Source organism: Phoxinus phoxinus (genome assembly GCF_949152265.1).
Source record: "Phoxinus phoxinus genome assembly, chromosome: 8".
Lineage (NCBI taxonomy): Eukaryota > Metazoa > Chordata > Actinopteri > Cypriniformes > Leuciscidae > Phoxinus > Phoxinus phoxinus.
In genome coordinates this window covers 27,378,249-27,399,115 of record NC_136883.1, presented here as the reverse complement: position 1 = coordinate 27,399,115, position 20,867 = coordinate 27,378,249, and the positions used below count along the sequence as shown (strand labels likewise).

Genomic DNA, 20,867 nt, shown 5'->3' with positions numbered 1-20,867 from the left:
GATTGGGCCACTTGAAAAATGTGATGTAAATGCGGCCTTAGTAGCAATAAACATTAGGAGAATCATTGTACCAAAATAATACACAGCAATCATAGACATCCCTAGCCAGATGACATTTACTGTTTCTCAGAGGACCCCAGGGTAGACGAAACAGTAGACAATTTGCACCAAAACTTGTCCCACGGTTAGGTGAAAAAAAACAGTTTGGACAGGATTAAAATCAATATGAAAGGCTGTGAAACAGAAATGTAACTTAACTCCTCAGGGAAAACAAGTCCCATCCATGCAGGGTTTTAAGGTAGTTTCTGCTCACTTCATACATCTACCAGACATCTTATAAGAAAGAAGCTGAGGGCACTGTTTTGTATCCACATAGGGTGATAGACCAAGCACAAATTTCTTGAACTGAGTGAACTTTAGCTGACCTTGGGTAAGCGTATATGTGTGAGGATCAGAAAAGATTCGCACCCTCATGTTTTTTTTTTTTTAAGCTACACATACATTGCAAGACTGCAAATTTTCACAGATCAGAACTTGGCCTTTTTTTGTAACAGCAGCAAAAACGGCTACAAAGAAGAATATGTGAAAAGAAATTGATGTGAGAGAATCAATGAAACATTATCCAAATTGTCTTGTAATAAAAGGCTTTGAATCATCACACTCGAAGTAGAATGATGGACGAAAACAATTCATGACAGCAATCAGTACATATTCAGATCAATACATCTTCCATGAGACAGCTACTACTTTGGAAAAACTTTTAGCATGACCTCATCTTTCAAGGATAGATGTTTTCTAATGTTTCTTGAGCACCAAATCAAAATATTAGAATACCGGTAACTTATGAAGGATCATGTGACACTAAAGACTGGAGTAATGATGCTGAAAATTCACTTTGCCATCATGGGAATACATTTTTAAATATATTAAAATAGAAAGCAGCTATTTTAAATTGTAATACTATTTCAAAATATTGCAGTTTCAATGCATTTTTTATCAAATAAATGCAGCCTTGGTGAGCATAAAATACTTTTTTAAAATAATAAATAAAATCTTACAGACCTCAAACTTTTAAATCTGTATTTACATCCCTCTAAATTTTGGGAAAAGGCTGAAATTTGACTTTGAACTTGCTTAGGGGTCAAGATTTACAGCAGGTTTTTGAGTTGACCTTGCATTCAGGTTGATTCCAATTGGCAGTCCTGTCATGAATTGCAACATAGTAAGAGGAAACATCATACATTTTACATCAGACTAGGCAAAAGATTCAGTTCAGTGGAAGGGCTTGAGACTTTTGATCAAACAATGGCTGTCTGATCATATATGCCTAGGCTGTCTTTTTTTTTAGAACCTTTCTCCTTTTGCTCGCAATATTTATGCCTAGTCAAAATTGGTTTTCTTGCCTAGTGCTGCTTTGAAAAAATAAAATAAAAATACAAGAACCCGTTTTGTTTAACCACGCCCAAGTCTACCTCAGACAGATAAAAAAAATCAATGACATAAAGCAAACAATAAATTGATTTCTAAAGCTCCATTTTGTTTATTCAAAGATTTAAGGAGCAAATACTGAAATATGTCACTAATTAACTGATATATCATGTGAAACAGCCCTACTTCAAAAGTTAAGTCCTTTTAAGTGAGCCACTTCTGATATTTTTTAGCAGTTTTATACATCTCAATGACTAGAAAAAGGGTGCCTTCTGATCCTTTGCACTGATATTGCTTCGGGATATGGCCTGTGTCATGACATTCGATAACAACAAGCACTTCCTACATCAGAAGACACTAAAGATCATCAAAACAACACAAGAGGACCGAGATCCCCTCACCTGTGATGATCACAGTTTCCCATGGGGCACAGGAAAGGAGATAGAGGATAACCAAAAAACGAGAGGAGAGAAAAGCAAGTATCGGATGGAGGGGTCACAGAGGACTGACATACGCGTTTCCCTTTTGTCGGCTTATGATTTATTCTTGCACTTTTGCGGTGCTAAATGTCACACTAACACTGATTCACTCTAATCTCTCCTCCTGGGGCTGGTGAAGAGAACCTGCGCCACGGGACCTCACACAAGCAATTTCATCTGACCTGCCCCCCTCCATCTCCCCATTCTGTCACACACACACATACACACCCTCGACCATAAATGGCACCCCTGGGCCATTAGCCAGGGAGCAGAGCCCAGAGCACAGAGAAGGAAAAGAGTAAAATGAGAGGGAAAGGGAAAGAAAGGTCCCCAAAAAAATGGCACACAAACAGACACTCTCAAACCTCATAGACTCACAAATCAACTACTGTACATTGGTCAGGACTAGAGCGCAGCACAATCCATGACTCTATATTGTTGAATAAATCAAATGTACTAAATGGCGATCACAAATAACTGGCAATTGAGAAATGCGTCAATTACAGGAAACGTTTCATTTTTGTGTTGCAACAAATGGAAATTACCTTGAGTGCAATGCTAAAGTGCAATTTTATCCATTTATAAAGCCCATGATTTGTTGTGAATAATGGGTTTCATGTTGCTGCAGTATTACAAATAGTACATTGCTATAGCTATTGTTAAAATGATATGTAATGCTAGTGCAGTAATATTGTGAAATAATATAATCTTAAATAACTTAAATATAATTTGTTCCTGTGATTCAAAGCTGATTTTTCAGAATCATTACTACAGTCTTCAGTCAGTGTCACATGATCCTTCAGAAATCTCTCTAATATGATAATTTGACACTCAAGAAACATTTCACATTATCAATTTTGAAAATAGTAGTGCTGCTAAATATTTTTGTGGAAACTGAGATATATATATTTTTTCTAGGATTCTTTGATGTATAGAGTAAAAAAAAAAAACTGTATTCGTTTAAAATAGACAATTTGTGTAAGTCTTTCCTGTCACATTATATCAACTGAAGAAAAAAACCTTACTGTTTATAAATAAATTAAAATGTGAGGGTCTATCAGACTCTATAACCCTATAACATTGATAGATGGACTAGATTGTAGAGTACATAGTGCATAGTATATATTGGACAGGTAAGACACAACTGAAGTGTTGTAGATTATTGCAAAGATGTTTTTTTTTTCAGGTAAAATGTAACCAGCAGTTCAAAGGTCCCTCCTCTATTATAATGATGACATTCATTTAAAGGGATAGTTCATCAAAAATTAAAATTCAATCATCATTTACTCACTCCCATGTTTTTTCCAAACAGTTTTGGTGTCCATTGGCTTTCATTGTATGGATGTATGGATAGTTTATCTATTTTTCATGCTGTATATATTGATGTGATGCCAAAATACCGTTAAATACCTCACTAGTATACCGTTTTTAGTGCATTATAAAACATAAAGCATTTTTTTAAGTCCCTGTAAAGTCAAAATTAAGGATGTGTTCTGAGTTTGTCACTCCACAGAAAAAATAATTTTTAGCCACCCAGCCAAATTTGAGTGATAAAAAAGCCGCCAAGTAAATAAAATAAGCTATCAAAATCTTGAAAAACATGCTCTCAAGCGCTGAGGGCATGTCCGCTGGCTGCGCTGAAACCACGGGAGGATGAAGGCCGAGGCGGGAGATAGTCGGTTAGGCCTATATTCACCAGTAACAGCGGATTATCAGTTGTCTCCGACGATAGTTTATAAAACTATCCTGTGTAAAATGATCACTACAGAGGCGAGTGTTGGTGGTGATCCTCAGCTCTCCATCAAGGTGGCTCTTCACAAAATGAAACCACCTTTTCTTGATATGATTGGTTTTTGGAAATTGAAATAAGGACACCGATCTGTTTTGTAAGTGATGGCATCCAGGTAATACGCTAACTGCAAGTTACAGCAAACTGTAGGCTGTAGTAACTAATAGTACTGAAAGTAACTCGCGATTAAGCGGCGAACTGATGTGAATGTGCTCTAGTTATATTATTAGGGGCGTTTTAAGCCCCGCCCAAAAAATTCTGAACACAGCAATGGTGAAAAACTGTTTAACAGTCTAACTCCACAATTCGGTACTTCACAGTCTTTGTAATGCGTTTTAGCAATACATTTCTAACATTTATAATGCGTTTAGATTACCTGCCATAATGTTATATATAATCAGAATCAGCTAGAATTTCAATATCACTAAGACAATCAAAGATGAATCCACTTATCCTGAACACAGTTTTGTAGCTAGACAGGAGTTAGGCTCTCCGATTACGTCCTGTGGCGCCCAGTTCTGGCGGGTCTCTAATGTGCAGTAATTGCCAAATGCTAAGAAGTACATAAACACGCCTCCTCCCTCCACTTTTCATTGACCTTGTTTTTCTAATTGCAGTCTGCACTGCACAGTCAATGAATGTGGGCACAACTGTGGGTGGTCATATACTGAAACACAAGAAATTCATTATCCACTGAACACTTAATTGTATTCAGAGGTTTAGTCTCTATTAAGGAGTACTAATGGGTCAAAACAAGGTCATGAAATATCTATATGAACATTTTTAAACAACCGTTTGCTTTGCTACATGCTGCAGATAACTCAGAAGAAAACAGTGAGCAACAATCAGGTAGAGACAAAAACACTCATACAACACTTTTCGAAAGCGCTGTAATAATAGAGCCAATGTCTCATCACTTGAATTCCTCTCGCTCATTCTCGTGATTGACAGTCGGGGACGGGGCGGAGACTGTGCTCAGTGAAGCGAGCAGGGGCTTCCGTGTTATAATAAAACAGTTAAATTGGATTTGTTCATATGCGGGAAGCGAGTTGTCTGGATTAGCATATCAATGCCTTTACACAAATCGTATTTTCAAGAGCATTGAGCACTAAGCAGCACGAAATTAATTCTGCATGATACGCCCTGAGGCCTTCTGGGATGCTGCAAGCTTCATAACTGTTCCGTACCCATAACCTGACATCCATCCCTCCTCACTGTAAAAGCGACTGGTTAAACACTGAGCTAGGCTTACATGTGAAGGAATGGTTTACCTTTCTCCAGTCCCTGAAGAAGTTATTGCGGAAGACCTCTTTTGTTGTGTATTCGTGATCCAGCATCTGAGCAAAGAAAAGTGCCACTTCCTCAGCTGGCAGGCTGAGTTTCACTGCCTTTCCTACAACAAGAAGAACATTCACACAGTGTGAAAAAAAGCAACCAATTTGGAGTTGTTTGCGTTCAAGTATGAACAACATAAATGTCATACTGTTAAAATAAAAAATGTAATCTAAATATGCATATGATTTACCACCATCTAGTTTTGGCATGACACATGTCATAACTGGATCTTCCGATAAAAACGAAAAGACTTCTCTCTGGTAACGTATGCAGGAATTCTCCAATCATTTAGGCTGTTTAAACTCTGCCCCTGCAAACTCACATTCATCTGCCTCCGTTTTTGAGTGCAATGCCCACATTTCTAAATTCAATCAACAACTGATTAATAGAACCAAGTACTCGCCCTCAAGGCCGTAGCTAGTGGATTTGGGGCCCCCTGAAAAAATATTGATGTGGGCCCCCACCACCCTCCACCAATATCATATACTGTCAATAGATGAGCATGGAGGCCCACATATAACAGAAGATGGTGATGTTGTTGTTGTAAAACCTTTATTGTAAAAGTTAAATGTTTATATAAAAATTACAACTAATAAAAACTAACAAAAAACAAGAAATTGTTTAATATAGGCTAATTATATAATATTAATAAATATTCATAATAATTTTTAAAACCAATTTTTTAAAACCCCAAAAAAAGTTTTCTAATAATTTGTAAATCAAAAAGTAAACATTTAGAAATTGACAAGAAAGCAGTCAAATTAAAAAAATAAAATAATTTATTGTCTTATTTTTCGTGTTTTCTTGATATAATACATCATCAGCCGGCAGGTCAGTGTCGTGACTCGTGTAAATTTTTTTTAACTCTTTTTACAATAGTGTAAAATGACAGGGATTTTGACCACGTAATCATTCAGACGATTGTGGTGCGCTCCGATAATTCAAAGTGACAGTACCCGGCAGGCTGTAGACGGTAGTTCCTTTCAGTCGCTCAAGTCGACGTTACGTCTCCCGTTCCCTCCTTCAGAGACGTAACCGAGACGTTTTCTAATTCCCAGCTAAATAACAATACAACCTGTCTTTAAGAACGTCTTGATTGACTGGGGTACTACAACTCTCATTCTGGTCATGGCGTTTCTGGTACCCTGATTTAGGTTTTCTTTTCCCCCGACAGTTTTTCAGTCAGTCAGTCTCTGACTGAATAATTAATAAATACTTTAGATCGGACTAAACCATTTTTAGGGAGGTAAGAGAAGCAAATATTTGGAAAAAATATTTACCCAAATTGCATGTTTTTGTGGTTTTCATTTAAATCTCAGGCATACAACTAAATATATTATAAATCAGTCTGAACGAGGCCTAAAAGACATAATTTGCAACTGTAAAGAGTCTCTGTGAATATCTTTCTGAAACCCGTCACAAAAACCGAACCTCAGCAAATACTTGCCAAAAAACATATAGAAAGCATGAAATGTCTACTTTGAAATGAAATAAATAGTCACTGATTATGTAATCTGTATGAAACCAATGAGAGGTACAATCTGTTATAAGTAACCACAAATATCAGGGCATGTCAAAACATCTCTAGGGCCCAAAAACCCCCTCAAACCATAATTATGTAAATAATAGACATCACTAATGACTAAGAGTTATGAGTTTATCTGCAAATAAAGTAGATAAACATTATTATTAACTTAATTTCTCACAAGATAACTGGTGACAACAAAAAGCACAGAGATAAACGAGATATCATTTCCACAGATCTCCAACAGAACGAGTGAGCAATGCATTTTTTTTTTAACCACAATAAGATGAGTCTTCAGACAGAGTCCCACAGGACTCGACAGCAAACCCCTCAATATAGGACTTTAAATGCATCACGGAGAATCATGGCCTAGGACAAATATAATCAAAACTGCATTTATAGCTTACCGTTCAGGGAGTCTCAGGTACAAAATCCAAATACTTCCCCCTCAGGGCTATTGTACCAAGATTAATGGTCTGGGACTCTGGGCCTTCCGAAACGCACTTATAGTTTAAGAAACGCCTCTCTACGGTAAATGGCAGAGTGGATATTAATAGAAGAAGCTGACCTTAAAGTTTAGCGAAGAGATTAAAGACTCTTCCTGTGCTCTCTGAAGTAGGCCTGACACCAACAGAGGAACAGGTCAACCTTGAGCTGGGCTGAGTGCCCAGACCAGAAAAATGAATGGGAACAGCACTGACCAGTGAACTGACCCCCTCTCTGAACGAAATCTCTCTCTTTTTTTTACACGTTTTGCTGTGAAACGCTTCCACGCGATGCATCAGTACTTCATAATGTCTGAACACATACCGTTATAGTAAAACTTCACATCATCAGGAAGGGGTTGATAATCAGGGGGGAAATACGGCCCTTTGTGTTCTAGAAACTTCCATTTAATTCCATGCTCGTACTTCTCCTCTTCCCACCTGTGAAAAAAAGTCAAGAAAAGTATCAAACAAAACTTCTGGGCAAAAAGAGGTCTCACGAAATAGCATGCAGAGAGAGCCTACCATCTCCATCTTTGTTTCTCTTCCTCCTCTTTCTTCTTTATCTTGAGAGCCCTGGCTGCCTGGATCTCCTCCTTGGTTTTTTTCTTCTTAGTGGAGACAGAACACTCTCCTTCTTCTTTTATCACCTTTGAAAGGGAAAAAGGGGTCATCGCTGCAAACTTTGTGAACATTTTGCAAAAGTAGCAAAGCACTGCTGGACTCAACGCCACCTGTGGAGGACATTTCTACCACATTTCTTCATAATTTAAGTTTCTCTTTATGTGGTAATTAAAAATCCTGTATCCTGAAAATTAGATTTAAAATTGCTGCTTCCTTTCAAATACAATAGTTACAAATTTAAAGCTCTGAAGCACATTTTAAAGAGGGCTCTAGTTATAAAATATATATATATACATTTTTTTTTACATTTACATAAGCAGAATTCCCAAAAATGAAAAAAGGAGCCCTGAAAAGATGTTCACTTTAATTGAACATATCACTTACATGACAGCTTTGCCACAACATTACATACCAAAAACTAACAGGAGGATTAACACTCTCGGATTATCAGGTATGATCTGTGAAACTGTAAAAATAGGATGTACGTACAAACATGATTAACTGCTGTTGATAATTTTGTCACAAGTTCTTGGTGTTTAGAGAGTATTTTATGTAAAACTTTCAGGGCATCTCTAGACATGACTTTTTTTGTTATAATGGAGGAATACAATAGCGTCAACAGTGACTATTCTGATAAAAAGCTTTACTGGTTGAAATGTTGGTGGATCCACAGGAGACAAAAAAACATTTACTTTTACACAGATCAAAATACTTGGAAAATTTAAGTCTGCGGTGGGAAAATAGACAACACCTGACCAAAATGAAATCCTGAGGGGCAGTGTGGAGATGGGCAGCATCTTTTCACAGTAAGCCAAACACAAAACTGTAAACGGTTTCCCCTGAGAATAAGATTTTGAGCTCTGCAAGAGAGAAATGTTCTGCAAAACTGCTCTCCGCAGCACTAAAATGACTATCAACAGACAGCTGTTGAACAAAATTATGTATTTTCAGCACATGGAATCGCTTTTGTGACATGGTCTTTTAAATCCATCAGATTGTAGGGTGACTGCAAAGGACAAGCTGCGTTGACCTGCAGATGCCAGTTTAGCTGAATAGCAAAAGATGAATGAAATGATTTGTGAGAAAAAAAATTGAAAGTGCTAACATGCCTTTTCACCATGTGAACTGAAGTTTCAATCAAAAATATTTATTTTTTCTTTTCATCGTTTTATGCACAAAAAAAAAACCTGGTGGAGGCATTAATATAAAATCCATTCATAATAATGCAAAACTCACTAATGTACAGTACCTCAGAACTTTCCGACTGTGCCTTTATGCAACTCATCTCAGCATGTGTCCTTTTTAAAGATTTTTTATTTTCAATACCAAAATTACTAGCATTTCAGCACACAGTCACTAAGTTCTTCTCTCTATAATCAATGTGTTAACTTCATGTGCGAGGGAATGTATTATCGCGAGAGTCTGTGAGAATGTGTTGATCACGTGGGTTAGTGAGACTGGTGAGGTCTTCACGTTTTGTTGCTGGAAGAGGGATGTAATAAAAAAACTTTCTGTGGAACTACGTTGTATCTTTGGCTGTTTTCAATGGTAGCAGAGGATGGTTTCCAACTACAGAGTACCGCCTAAGCTTGACGAAGCCCGACCATACGAGTGCTGGAAAAATGAAGTTAGTATTTGGAGGCTTGTTACGGACTTGGACAAGAAAAAGCAGGCACTCGCGGTGGTGCTGGGGCTCGAGGGGCGAGCCAGAGAGACCGCTTTGGAAATACCCGCGAACGATCTAAACAAAGACGACGGTATGGAAACCTTGCTAGCTAAGCTGGACGCGATATTTTTGAGAGAAGAAAAAGACCGCGCTTATGAAGCATACTCTCATTTCGACTCGATTTCCAAAGACAGTGCGGTGTCCATGACGGACTACATTATAGACTTTGAGCAGAGATACAACCGCATGAAGAAGTACAACATGACCCTGCCTGACGCTGTGTTAGCGTTTAAACTCCTGGACACGGCTTGTCTCGACGAGAAGAGTAGGCAGCTAGCACTAACAGCGTGCACGGATTTGACATTCGCATCCATGAAGTCAGCGTTGAAGCGGATTTTCGGAGGAAGAACCAGTGGAGCAAGCGGCGGCAGCGAGACTCAAGATGCGGCGTTTTTCACGGAGCAGAGGCAACCGGGAAAATTCAGACGGAACAACGGCCCGTCACAGAGCAGACAGTGGCAGCCACAGCAAGGTACAAACCCACTCGACAAATATGGTAAGAGAACAAAATGCGTCATTTGTCAGAGCACGTACCATTGGGCCAAAGACTGTCCTCATCGGAGAAATGAAGTAAAGCTAGCAGAAGATGAAAATGTGGAAGAGTGTAACATTACACTGTTTACAAAAGTCATGACGGACTCTGAGATCTTCCTAACTGAATCACTGGGATCAGCTATCATTGACACTGCATGCACACGTACTGTTTGTGGTGAGAAGTGGCTGGATAGTTACATGAAAGACCTGACCCAAAGCCAAATAAACAAACTGCTGCACACTGAATCTTTAAGCTGCAGACCTTTCAGATTTGGTGATGGTCAGGTGGTACACTCCAATAGAAAGGTGAAGCTTCCCGCTAAGATCGGTCTAACAAAATGTCACATTGAAACGGAAGTTGTTCCTGTTGATATTCCTTTACTGCTGAGCAAAATGTCTCTAAAGAGAGCAGGAACTGTTTTAGACATGGAGAATGACAGAGTTGTTATGTTCAAGCAACCAGTGCCTCTTGAGCTCACTAGTTCGGGACACTATTGTGTTGACATTAGAGATGGTACTACTGAAGCGGACACCAATGAAAGTGAAATCCTTGTCGTCACAGCAGAGATGTCTACAAAAGAGAAGCGTAAAGTTCTCCTGAAGCTCCACAAGCAGTTTGGCCACGCCTCCGCAGACCGGCTGCAGAGGCTCATCCTCAGCTCTGGAAATACTGACAAAGACTGTCCAGTTATTCTGCAAGAGATCATCCGTGACTGTGAGGTATGTCAAAGATATAGCAGGACCAAGCCCAGGCCTGCTGTTGGTTTGCCTTTAGCCTCTGAGTACAATGAGACGGTGGCAATGGATCTACATGAGCTGGAACCTGGCGTATGGTACCTCCACATCATCGACCATTTCACACGCTTCAGCGCTGGAAACATTGTGAGAACAAAGAAAGCCTCGGAGATCGTCAACTCCTTCATTCACTCGTGGATAAGTGTTCATGGTGCCCCCAAACGCATATACACAGACAACGGTGGTGAGTTCAACAATGAGGAGATAAGAGAGATGGCAGAAAAATTCAACACTGAGATAAAGACTACAGCGGGATACAGTCCTTGGAGCAACGGGCTGCTGGAGAGACACAACATGACACTGACGGAGATCCTCTTGAAGGTGAAAAAGGAAAACGGGTGTGGCTGGCAGACTGCTCTAGACTGGGCTCTAATGGCCAAAAACAGTATGATTAATGTGCATGGTTATAGCCCACATCAGCTTGTGTTTGGTCACAGTCCTAATCTTCCCTCCGTTTTGGTTGATAAACTGCCTGCTCTAGAGGGCACTTCTATGAGTACTAGAGTAGGACAGCACCTAGCAGCATTGCATGCTTCCAGAAGAGCTTTCACAGAGGTGGAATGCTCAGAAAGAATAAGAAGAGCTTTACGAAAGCAGCTCAGGCCTACAGATGAAAAGTATGAGACAGGAGACAGAGTGTACTACAAACGAGCAGACAGTACAGAGTGGAAAGGCCCTGCTGTAGTTATCGGTCAGGATAGCTCTGTAGTGTTTATCAGACATGGTGGGATTCTTGTCAGAGTACACCAGTCCAGGCTGAATAAAGTCAATGCACAGGATGAGGATAAACCTGTACTACCGGATATTCCTGAAAATAGTAAAGAAAATGAAAACGTAATACACACAGATGTGTCAGAGAATTCAGCTGATGAAACGAGTGTTAATGGAGACGTGCAAATCCCTGAAAACACAGAAACAGATGATAGACAAGACGTGAGACAAATTAATGAGACAGAGAGTGATGCTACTAATACAGTGAGTTCCACTGGTGTCAAACTGAGAACAGGTCAGACAGTAACATTTACAAACAGAGATGATGGTACTAAACACACTGCCAGAGTTTTAGGCAGAGCAGGAAAAGCAAAAGGGCAATATAAAAACTGGTACAATGTGCAGTATCTTGAACCAGATGGCAGCGAGGGTCAAAAGGAAGCTTTAGACATGTCACATGTTGATGATCTTCTCACTGAATGTGATAACACCGATGCTGATGTACTCATTTCCAAAGACATCTCTTTTGATGCTGCTAAACAGCAAGAGATTGAAAACTGGCAAAATAATAATGTTTACGAAGAGGTCACAGACAAGGGTCAAAAATGTATTTCTACTAGATGGGTCTGTACGTTGAAGGAAACTTCTAATGGTATTGTTCCCAAAGCTCGCCTTGTGGCGAGAGGTTTTGAAGAAGTCAATATTCAAGAATTACAGAAAGATTCTCCCACATGTGCATCAGAGTCACTCAGGCTGCTGTTAGCTGTTATTTGTCAAAACAAATGGAAAGTAAATTCTATGGATATTAAGTCTGCCTTTTTGCAGGGAATGGAACTCTCAAGAGACCTTTACATTCGTCCTCCACCAGAAGCAGGCGTGGACAATGCGTTGTGGAAACTAAAGAAATGCGTGTATGGACTTGCAGACGCTTCCCTCTACTGGTACAACAAGGTCAAAGAACTCATGCTGAACAGTGGTGGTAAAATGTCCCGGGTTGATCCTGCAGTGTTTTTTTGGCAGAATGAGCAATCTGAGGTGACAGGAGTACTGGCATGCCATGTGGATGATTTTTTTTGGGCAGGTTCAGAGCACTTTGTAACTAATGTAATCCCTGTACTTAAATCTGCATTTCATGTGGGTCGTGAAGAGCATGAGAGTTTTTCATACGTGGGGATGGACATTGCTACTGTGGGTGGTGTTGTGCAGGTGCATCAGCACAGTTACATTGAAAACCTACAACCAGTTCACTTACAGGCAGCACGTGCTGTACAGAGAGAGGCTCCACTAAACGAGAAAGAAAGAGAACAACTCCGGTCCAAGATAGGACAGATTCTGTGGGTTGCTAAACAAACAAGACCAGATGTTATGTTTGACACATGTAGCCTAGCATCCAACATTAAGAATGCTACTGTTCAGTCCATACATGAAGTGAACAAAGTGATCCGTAAACTTAAGTCAGAGAAGGTCACACTTAAGTTTCAACACTTGGGCAACAGTGATGATTTGAGTTTGGTGGTCTTTAGTGATGCTTCACTGGGCAATCTACCAGATGGAGGTACACAGGGAGGGGCTTTAATTGCCCTCATGGAAAAAACAGGAAAATTCTCTCCTCTGTTTTGGCAATCTAAAAAAATCAGACGTGTGGTAAGAAGCACGCTGGCAGGAGAAACCCTTGCCATGTCAGATGGTATTGACAATGCTATGTTCTTGGCTATGCTCTACTCTGAGCTTACCACTGGTAAAGCTGATCTTAATGCTCTCCCCCTTATTTGTGTTACTGATAACCATTCCCTGTTTGACGCTCTTAAGTCTACTAAACAGGTCACAGAGAAGAGACTAAGATTAGAAATAAGCAGTGTCAAAGAGCTCCTACATGCTAACAAAATCAAAGAAGTGCGTTGGTCAGAAGCCAAGTCACAACTTGCTGACTGTTTGACGAAGAAAGGTGCTTCCTCACTTATGCTTCTTAAAGCGCTGTATGAGGGTGTATGGAAACTGTAATATCTGGACTATTGAGCATTTATCTTGGTACAGTTTTTTTTAAGTACTCAAGCTCACTTAAATGTTACTGTGTTCTAAAAATATTTCATATTTGGTGACAATGTTTTATATGTCAAAATCACCCGTTCATTAGTTTCTTTTATTTAAAGAAGAGAGGGAGATTGTTAACTTCATGTGCGAGGGAATGTATTATCGCGAGAGTCTGTGAGAATGTGTTGATCACGTGGGTTAGTGAGACTGGTGAGGTCTTCACGTTTTGTTGCTGGAAGAGGGATGTAATAAAAAAACTTTCTGTGGAACTACGTTGTATCTTTGGCTGTTTTCACAATGTACCACTAATGCACTCTGGGTAAAGCCCACCTTTTCTTTTTTGTCCTTATTTTTCTTCTTTTCTGTTGCAGAGTTTCCCTGTCCCTCTTCTGCAACTTTCTTCTTCTTCTTCTTTGGCCTTTCAGGGACATACAATTAGCAGTCAAAACATTTAAAGCTTTTTCGTCTCTTAATTTCATTCAACACTGATGAATAAGTGTTGAATGAAATGAAATGAATCATTTCTGAATAAGGACCATGTGACACTGAAGACTGGGGTAATGGCTGCTAAAATTTAGCTTAGCAATCACAGGAATAATTTACATTTTAAAATAGGACAGTCATTTTAAACTGTGATATTTTACAATATTACTATTTAACTGGGTTTTGAAAGGAATAAATGCAGCCTGGGTGAGCATAATTTTGAGCAAAAGATATTTTCAAAAAGAGACTTTAAAAAGAAATAACACCAATCCCATCATATACAAGTGCATCATATACAGGTGTCTGTGATTGATCCTAATTATCTTTTTTTTATGCTAAAAAGTTTCAGCAATAATCATCGCTTTAAAGGGATAGTTCAACCAAAAATGAAAATTACCCCATGATTTACTCACCCTCAAGCTAACATAGGTGTATATGACTTTCTTCTTTCAGACGAATACAATCTCAGTTAAAGTTAAAAAAAATGTCCCGCCTCTTCCAAGCTTTATAATGGCAGTGAATGGAGGATATGAATTTGAATGCCAAAAAAGTGAATCTATCCTTCATAAAAGTACTCCACAGTCCACACGGATCCGGTCTTCTGAAGCGAAATAATGTGTTTTTGTGAAAAAAATATCCATATTTAAAACATTATCAACTAAAATAACTAGCTTAGGTCAGATTAACAGCGAAAGCGTAACCCTTGACCCAACGCATGACGCATCGACGAACGCAGAAGCGCAGAGGATAGAGCAAAACAAAAAAACAGTCACAAACTAGAAGTCTAAAATTAGAATTTTTAAAGAGAAATGTCGGAGAAATTTGTTGCCCAGTCCTCTTTGAACCGCGAGAGGCGTCAAAGCTTACGCTACTCCTACGTCATACATCGCTTCAAGTGTTACTCTTTTGGCTTAAGTCGACTTGCGAAGGCCGTCTGCCGGAAACTAGTTATTTTAGTCGATAAACAGAATCAACAGAAATTCCATCCTCCGCTGACAAGACGCACATTACTAAATTTGTCTAGTTGCATAGTATTTGTGTAATAGTAATCAAATGGTCATTAAATAAATGGAGCTAGATAATGTTTTAATTGCAAGGTCTTTGTTATTTAAATGCAAATTTTACATTAAATGATGCTCTAATTCAGGTATAACATGTATATTGGTGATCCTCCAATTTGCAAAACCATGTTAATTATTTGATTATAAGATTAGCCATAAATGATTCATTAAATGTACAAGCTGCTTGTTCTAGGCCCATAAAATCATTTCATTTCCATAAGTAAATGGTGACCATGCCTGCCCTTGGTACCCTCCACTTTCATGGTATGGACAACAAGCAGCTTTGACAATCTGCTAAACATCTCCTTTTGTAAAAGGAAGTCATACAGGTTTGGATTTTTTAGGTGAGCAATCGTTTTAAGTGAAAAGTAGCACAGCTTACCCCACTTTAAGGGAAAGGGGATATGTTACTGTCTTATTCATTGCTACACCCAGGGAAACAAAAACTTACAACGGTGCTTCAGGGGTAGAAGAGGGACCATCCGTTTTATCCGCTTTTCTTTTCCTCTTTTTCCCTTCTGTTACAAAGTCTGGATCTTTGTCTGGCTCTTCCTTCACAATCACTTGAGACCTAAACGAGACAAACAGTCAATAACAAATTAAAAGACTGTGAGAACTTCAGTCTAAAAAAAAACCTAAAAGGACAAAAACGCATTGACCAATGACAATGACTAAATTATGGTGATTACACAATAATGCTTAATGCCCACTGATGATAATTATATAATTACAGTAATTAAGTCCAAGGATAATTGCAAAGAGATGCAAGCTTCAATTTCCATAAAGCATGATTCAGATGTGGTGGGAGGTGAGCAGACCAAACCAATTAATTACAATCACAATAACAAATGGTTCAATTCAGCGAAGAACTTTCTGGGAGAGATTAAGTGTAAAAGAACACTCGGACACCTTCAGCAGTTTTAAAGTCTGACCTCTGTCGTGTAAATCAACCTCCCACCTGCAATCACCAGCGGGAATTGATTTACAAAGCGTCTGATTGTCAAAGTCCCTGATTAGAGACGTACCGTTCTTATCGTGAGACAGAAACAGTCAACGAGAAATTTGAGATGGTCTAACTTTTATATCTAAAAATCTTAGATATTAAATTATATCTTTATATGAAATACAGATTCATGTTAAACGTTTGCTTTCCCAGACTTGTGCCTCAGGCTCCAATCTACCCCCCTTCCCTCCCCCTCCTCCCATTCTGATCTGAATGCTTTTCACTTATTACTTTTCTGACATGCCACATCTTTCTTTCTAATAAATAAATTAATTTCCTGAAAGACAGCCAATGTAGCGAGAAAATCGGAATGGATATTGTCCAGAACTGCGCACTTTCAAATCATCAGAATTAATTTTCATCAACTCTAAAGGAAAGAGGGAAAAAAATATGATTGCATATTTGAATTGTAAATGGATTAAAACTCATTTCCAAGTGCAGCTGCTGATGCCATTTCTCTAAATCAAAAGTCTGGATCTGCAATACTACATGTGCGGTGCTAGCTACTAAAAATACCCTCACATGTGACAGTGGTCTCACGGTACCTTATTTCTTCAAAGTCCATGCTCTCCTCTTTAGGCGTTTTCATCTGAAAGATTAAAAAACAAAAACATGACAACTAGCTGATGGTAACTTTTGTAACTTTTTCTTTTCCCCAGTTATGGTGGCACTTGCCTTGATCGTCTGGACGGCGATCAATAACAATGGATGCTGAGTTAAACAGCAGGGTTTAATGCAACTATGGATTTAAAATAATATAAATAAAATATTCATTACATTAATAATTAATTTAAATACACACACAGTTTTTACACACAGAAAATAATTGTTTTGCCTAATATATTTTTTTAACAGTAACTTTTTTGAATAATATATAGTTCAAAAGAACAGCATTTAATGGAAAACATTTAGCAACACAGTAACAGTTTTTCTTATAGCCACTTTTGATCAGATTTAAAGCATTCATGTAGAAAAAAAGTATACACATTTAAAAAAAAAAAAGTACTAAATTTATCTATATAATAAGTATATATGTGTGTGTGTGTGCTTGTGTGTGTATCCCAACAAATTGAATAATACAAATCTAAAATAAGTTCCAAGCAACCTACTTACTGACTTGACAAGGATACCTTTACAATTCCATCTCATTCCACTGTGCAAGAACCAGTAAAACACTGTATTAAGGTGGCAGGTAATAAATGAAGAAGAGGCAATACATGGAAATATCAAAGAGACGAAGAATCCGCATTATGCAGATATAAAGGTGCAGAGGGAAAGAAGGGCTATTTGTAGGTTTGACGCACCACAAGGAAGCCCAGTCTAATCAATGGCTTACAACCTGCTATCAGGGAAAGCCATCTAGATCACTTGAGGCCAAACCGGCGCCCGAAGCTGTCAAGGAGAGTCATATTCCACTACAAAAATATCTGCATGGCTGGAAGTAGGTTGCACTAGAGAACATACGATTACTATCGTTCACAGATAATGAGTGGTTTGGTGCAACCGCCCTGAAAAGGGAAGATTGCATTGTTTGCCCTGCGTGACAGTCTATTCTTGCTACATCTCTGTTTTCGTAACCTATGAATCCGTCATCCAGATCACAGACTTGATTGCTCGCCAACTAAACGCTTCTAGGTTATGCTCCGTGTAGCAGTCCGTTCTTGTTATATTTGGGTCCCTGAAACAGGCTGAAAGCTCTGAATGATATGACGACATAAATATTCCTTTACAGCAAAGCTAACAGGGCCTCTTAATTAAGCTGGACTTGAGAGAATCCCAGGGGCACGACGAAAGAAAATTAATGGTGACATTGAAGAACTACCTTCCTGTGCGTTTTCTCCTTCCCTTCATGCTGAGGCTTCACCTTTCCTTTGGCCCTCGATTTCTTTTTCTTTGGGTTTACTCTGCGGAGGAACACAAAGGACGAGGAAATGAGTATGAGACTAAAGACAAACATATATGAGAAAAGAAAAAGGGGTGGGAATGGATGAGACGATGCTCGTGAAATCCGAATCCATATAATCGCTTTAAAATAAACTTCTCCCTTCACTGGAGTGTTTGACAGTCTGCCAGCAGGCTTCGTCACAACAGGCTGCTGTCAGCAACACTTACAGGTGTCCAAGTCTTTCATCAGATTAATTACAAACGCCAGAGACGGATGGATGTCCCCCCGGTGTTAGCGCGCTCATATAATGCATTAGATATCAAAGTAAAATAATTTATTCATAAAGAAGATGGAGTACAACTCTCTGAATAATGAATGCAAGCTCTCTGGCACTCAGTTCACACTTGGTTAGATTTACGATTTCTGGTGCACATCATTTGTTTGCGAGGCTCAATTTGTCTCCATCTTTCGCAGTAACACGAAAGGCGTTTCGTGCTGCAAAGTGCAGCGCTGTGTATAATAATGCGCAGCTGTTGTTTGTGTTGCCATTAAATAGCGCTTATTCTCAGTTGACTAACAAATATTTAGCCTACTCGTACACTCATATGCAGACTTCATAGATGCATTAGAGGTGATGTGTGAATTTGAATGCAGTGTGTGTGCCAGCAAGAGCACAATTACAGGATGTCAGGAAGTCAAGAGCAAGAGCTTCTCTTGCCTACAGAACATTTGGACAAGTGTTTGGGGATGTGATGTGATTGGACAAGCAGTGCAACAGTTGTTGGTGATGTATAAAGGGCCTAGTGGTGCGATGTAATTTCAATAACAGCTGTACTCACGCAAATGCATCTTCACTCGAGCATGGATTATCATTCAACTCTTTTTCCATGGCTTTCGCAGATCCGGAGTTTTCTGTCATTCCTAAAAAGTTGATGCCGATCAGAAATTCAACAATTTTACAATATCACAGAAAGCAAATCAGGTGTCTTAATTGGTTCACAAACTTCACAAAAGACACAATTCACTAATGGCATGTGAATCAAATCAATAAACATTAATGTAATACCAGCAAATCCGTATATTGTGCAGTTGTTATGAATCCGCGTGGTTCCTAATCATACAGACGATCCACTGGTTTGAGGTTTAGATGTCGTGTGTATTTTTTAATCCAGTTTATCCTATCTTTAAAATGTAATTATAAAATTACCTGGTTCAACAAATAATCATTTAAAATCGGTAATAAAGTCGCATGTGAGTTTGAAAGGTCTCGGAGGAGTGTAACGTTACAGTATAAAAGCTGCCGCACGCGTTTGCGCCAAAAAAAACCTTTCCAAACAGGTTTCCCCAAATACGTCTGCCATTGGTCTGACAAAAAGGTATTCCCGCCTCAAGATCACGCCATTGGTTGGTTTTGTTATAGAGCCGTCTCTACGTTTTCTGATTGGCTAACACACCGCGGTTATTCTCCTGTCACAGAAACAACATGATCCCGCCAGTAAACACTCTTTAGAGAAAGGAGTGATTTCTCCGGACAATAAATATTAAAATAATATTTAATAATATAATTAATTTTACATATTACAAAGTACAACTATACATGTCTTAAAATATAATTTGTTATGGTTTGATTTTTTTAAAGGCAAGACACCAACTGAACTTCTGGGGCCTCATTTATAACCGGTGCGTACGCAAAACAGGCCCTGAAAGAGGCGTACGCCACTTCCGACGCATAAGTTGTGATTTATAAAAACAAACTTGACGGGAAAATGTGCGCACCTGCACGCAAACTCTGACCCATGCGTACGAACGTTTTGGAGACGGAGTTAGTTTGGCGACACCGATGGTGAGCTGGAGTTAAATGTCTTTTTGGTGACTTTTTTAGACAGAAAATCGAAATTAAATTATACATATACAGAAAGATAATTCAAATATAATTTCACTCACCAAGCCTATCACTTGAAGCAAATATCCACATCTTAAATGTCCGCGCCAGCGAGCGCGTTGGGCCGTTTAGTGAAACTGACGCATATCTAACCGGCAGATGAAGTAAAACTGTAAATCTTCATTATGAGTCCTAATCATAATAGGCTACAGTGCATGTTCACAATTATAGTTTAAATAAAATAATGATTTAAAATATGTTTTACTTCCGATATAAACATTTAGATTAAATTTGCCATTCTCATTAATGGAGTTAAACACTTAAACTAGCCTACATGAAATTTACTGAAAAGTTAATATATATTTAGCCTATATATATAAATAGCCTATAAATATTTGTTGTGAATGCAATACTTTTGAACACTTTTCCTTTGGCATGTTGTGTTTTAATGTTTTAACTACAGAGATAATTGCTTATCATGATAATAGCAGATTGTGCAAATATAATGCACAACAAAGGTCTATCTATGTTTCCATTAAAAATATAAATCAATTAAAAATACTATTTGGTCAGTGGAAAAGATTGAGAAAAACTTTCTCTGAAATGTATTTTACACTATTTGATTTAATTATTCAAAAACAAGGCAAGGATAGGCTACTAAATTATTTTTATTAATGTAATGTGACGGCACATCCGTATTTCATATTTTCCTAATGTCTTGTACCGTTAAACATGTTATCACGTGGATGAATAATCACATGCAAATGATATGCAGATGAGGATATGCATAGTAAAATGAGGCGTTGTAAGCTCCATATATGGTTATTTCGGGGAGGAGACGCATGTGCGCACAATCTTCCGCTGAGTGGGATTTATAAAGTGAATCCTGCGCAGGTTCTGGCGTACGCACGGTTTTATAAGTCTGAATATTTTTTTGCGCACGCAATTTCTGGCTTTTGGGCGCACGTACACTTTTAGTAAGGATCCTACGCACAGTTTTATAAATGAGGCCCCTGAACTGGAGATTGTAACTACTTCACCAGTTGATTAACGTTAACGTTAATCACAGTAGGCCTAAAAAAAGACAATTA

At 38.6% G+C, this 20,867-nt stretch overlaps 1 protein-coding gene across 2 annotated transcripts in view; it reads right to left on the bottom strand.

Annotated features, from left to right (window-relative positions):
• LOC307003398 (DNA topoisomerase I, mitochondrial) overlaps positions 1–19,283 on the bottom strand; it is a 34,150-nt gene extending 14,867 nt beyond the window's left edge. Inside the window, exons 1-9 of one of the 2 annotated variants that reach the window (XM_079621749.1) lie at positions 18,961–19,283; positions 18,734–18,815; positions 17,832–17,913; positions 16,555–16,598; positions 15,458–15,577; positions 13,793–13,880; positions 7,567–7,691; positions 7,367–7,482; positions 4,968–5,089 (exon numbers count right to left, since the gene is read on the bottom strand). In XM_079621749.1, the coding sequence (XP_079477875.1) occupies positions 4,968–5,089; positions 7,367–7,482; positions 7,567–7,691; positions 13,793–13,880; positions 15,458–15,577; positions 16,555–16,598; positions 17,832–17,913; positions 18,734–18,813 (777 nt within the window). In that variant the 5' untranslated portion in view covers positions 18,814–18,815; positions 18,961–19,283. The remainder of the gene's footprint in view (positions 1–4,967; positions 5,090–7,366; positions 7,483–7,566; positions 7,692–13,792; positions 13,881–15,457; positions 15,578–16,554; positions 16,599–17,831; positions 17,914–18,733; positions 18,816–18,960) is intronic. The other variant, XM_079621750.1, reaches the window with a different exon arrangement.
• Between the last annotated feature and the right edge of the window lie 1,584 nt (positions 19,284–20,867).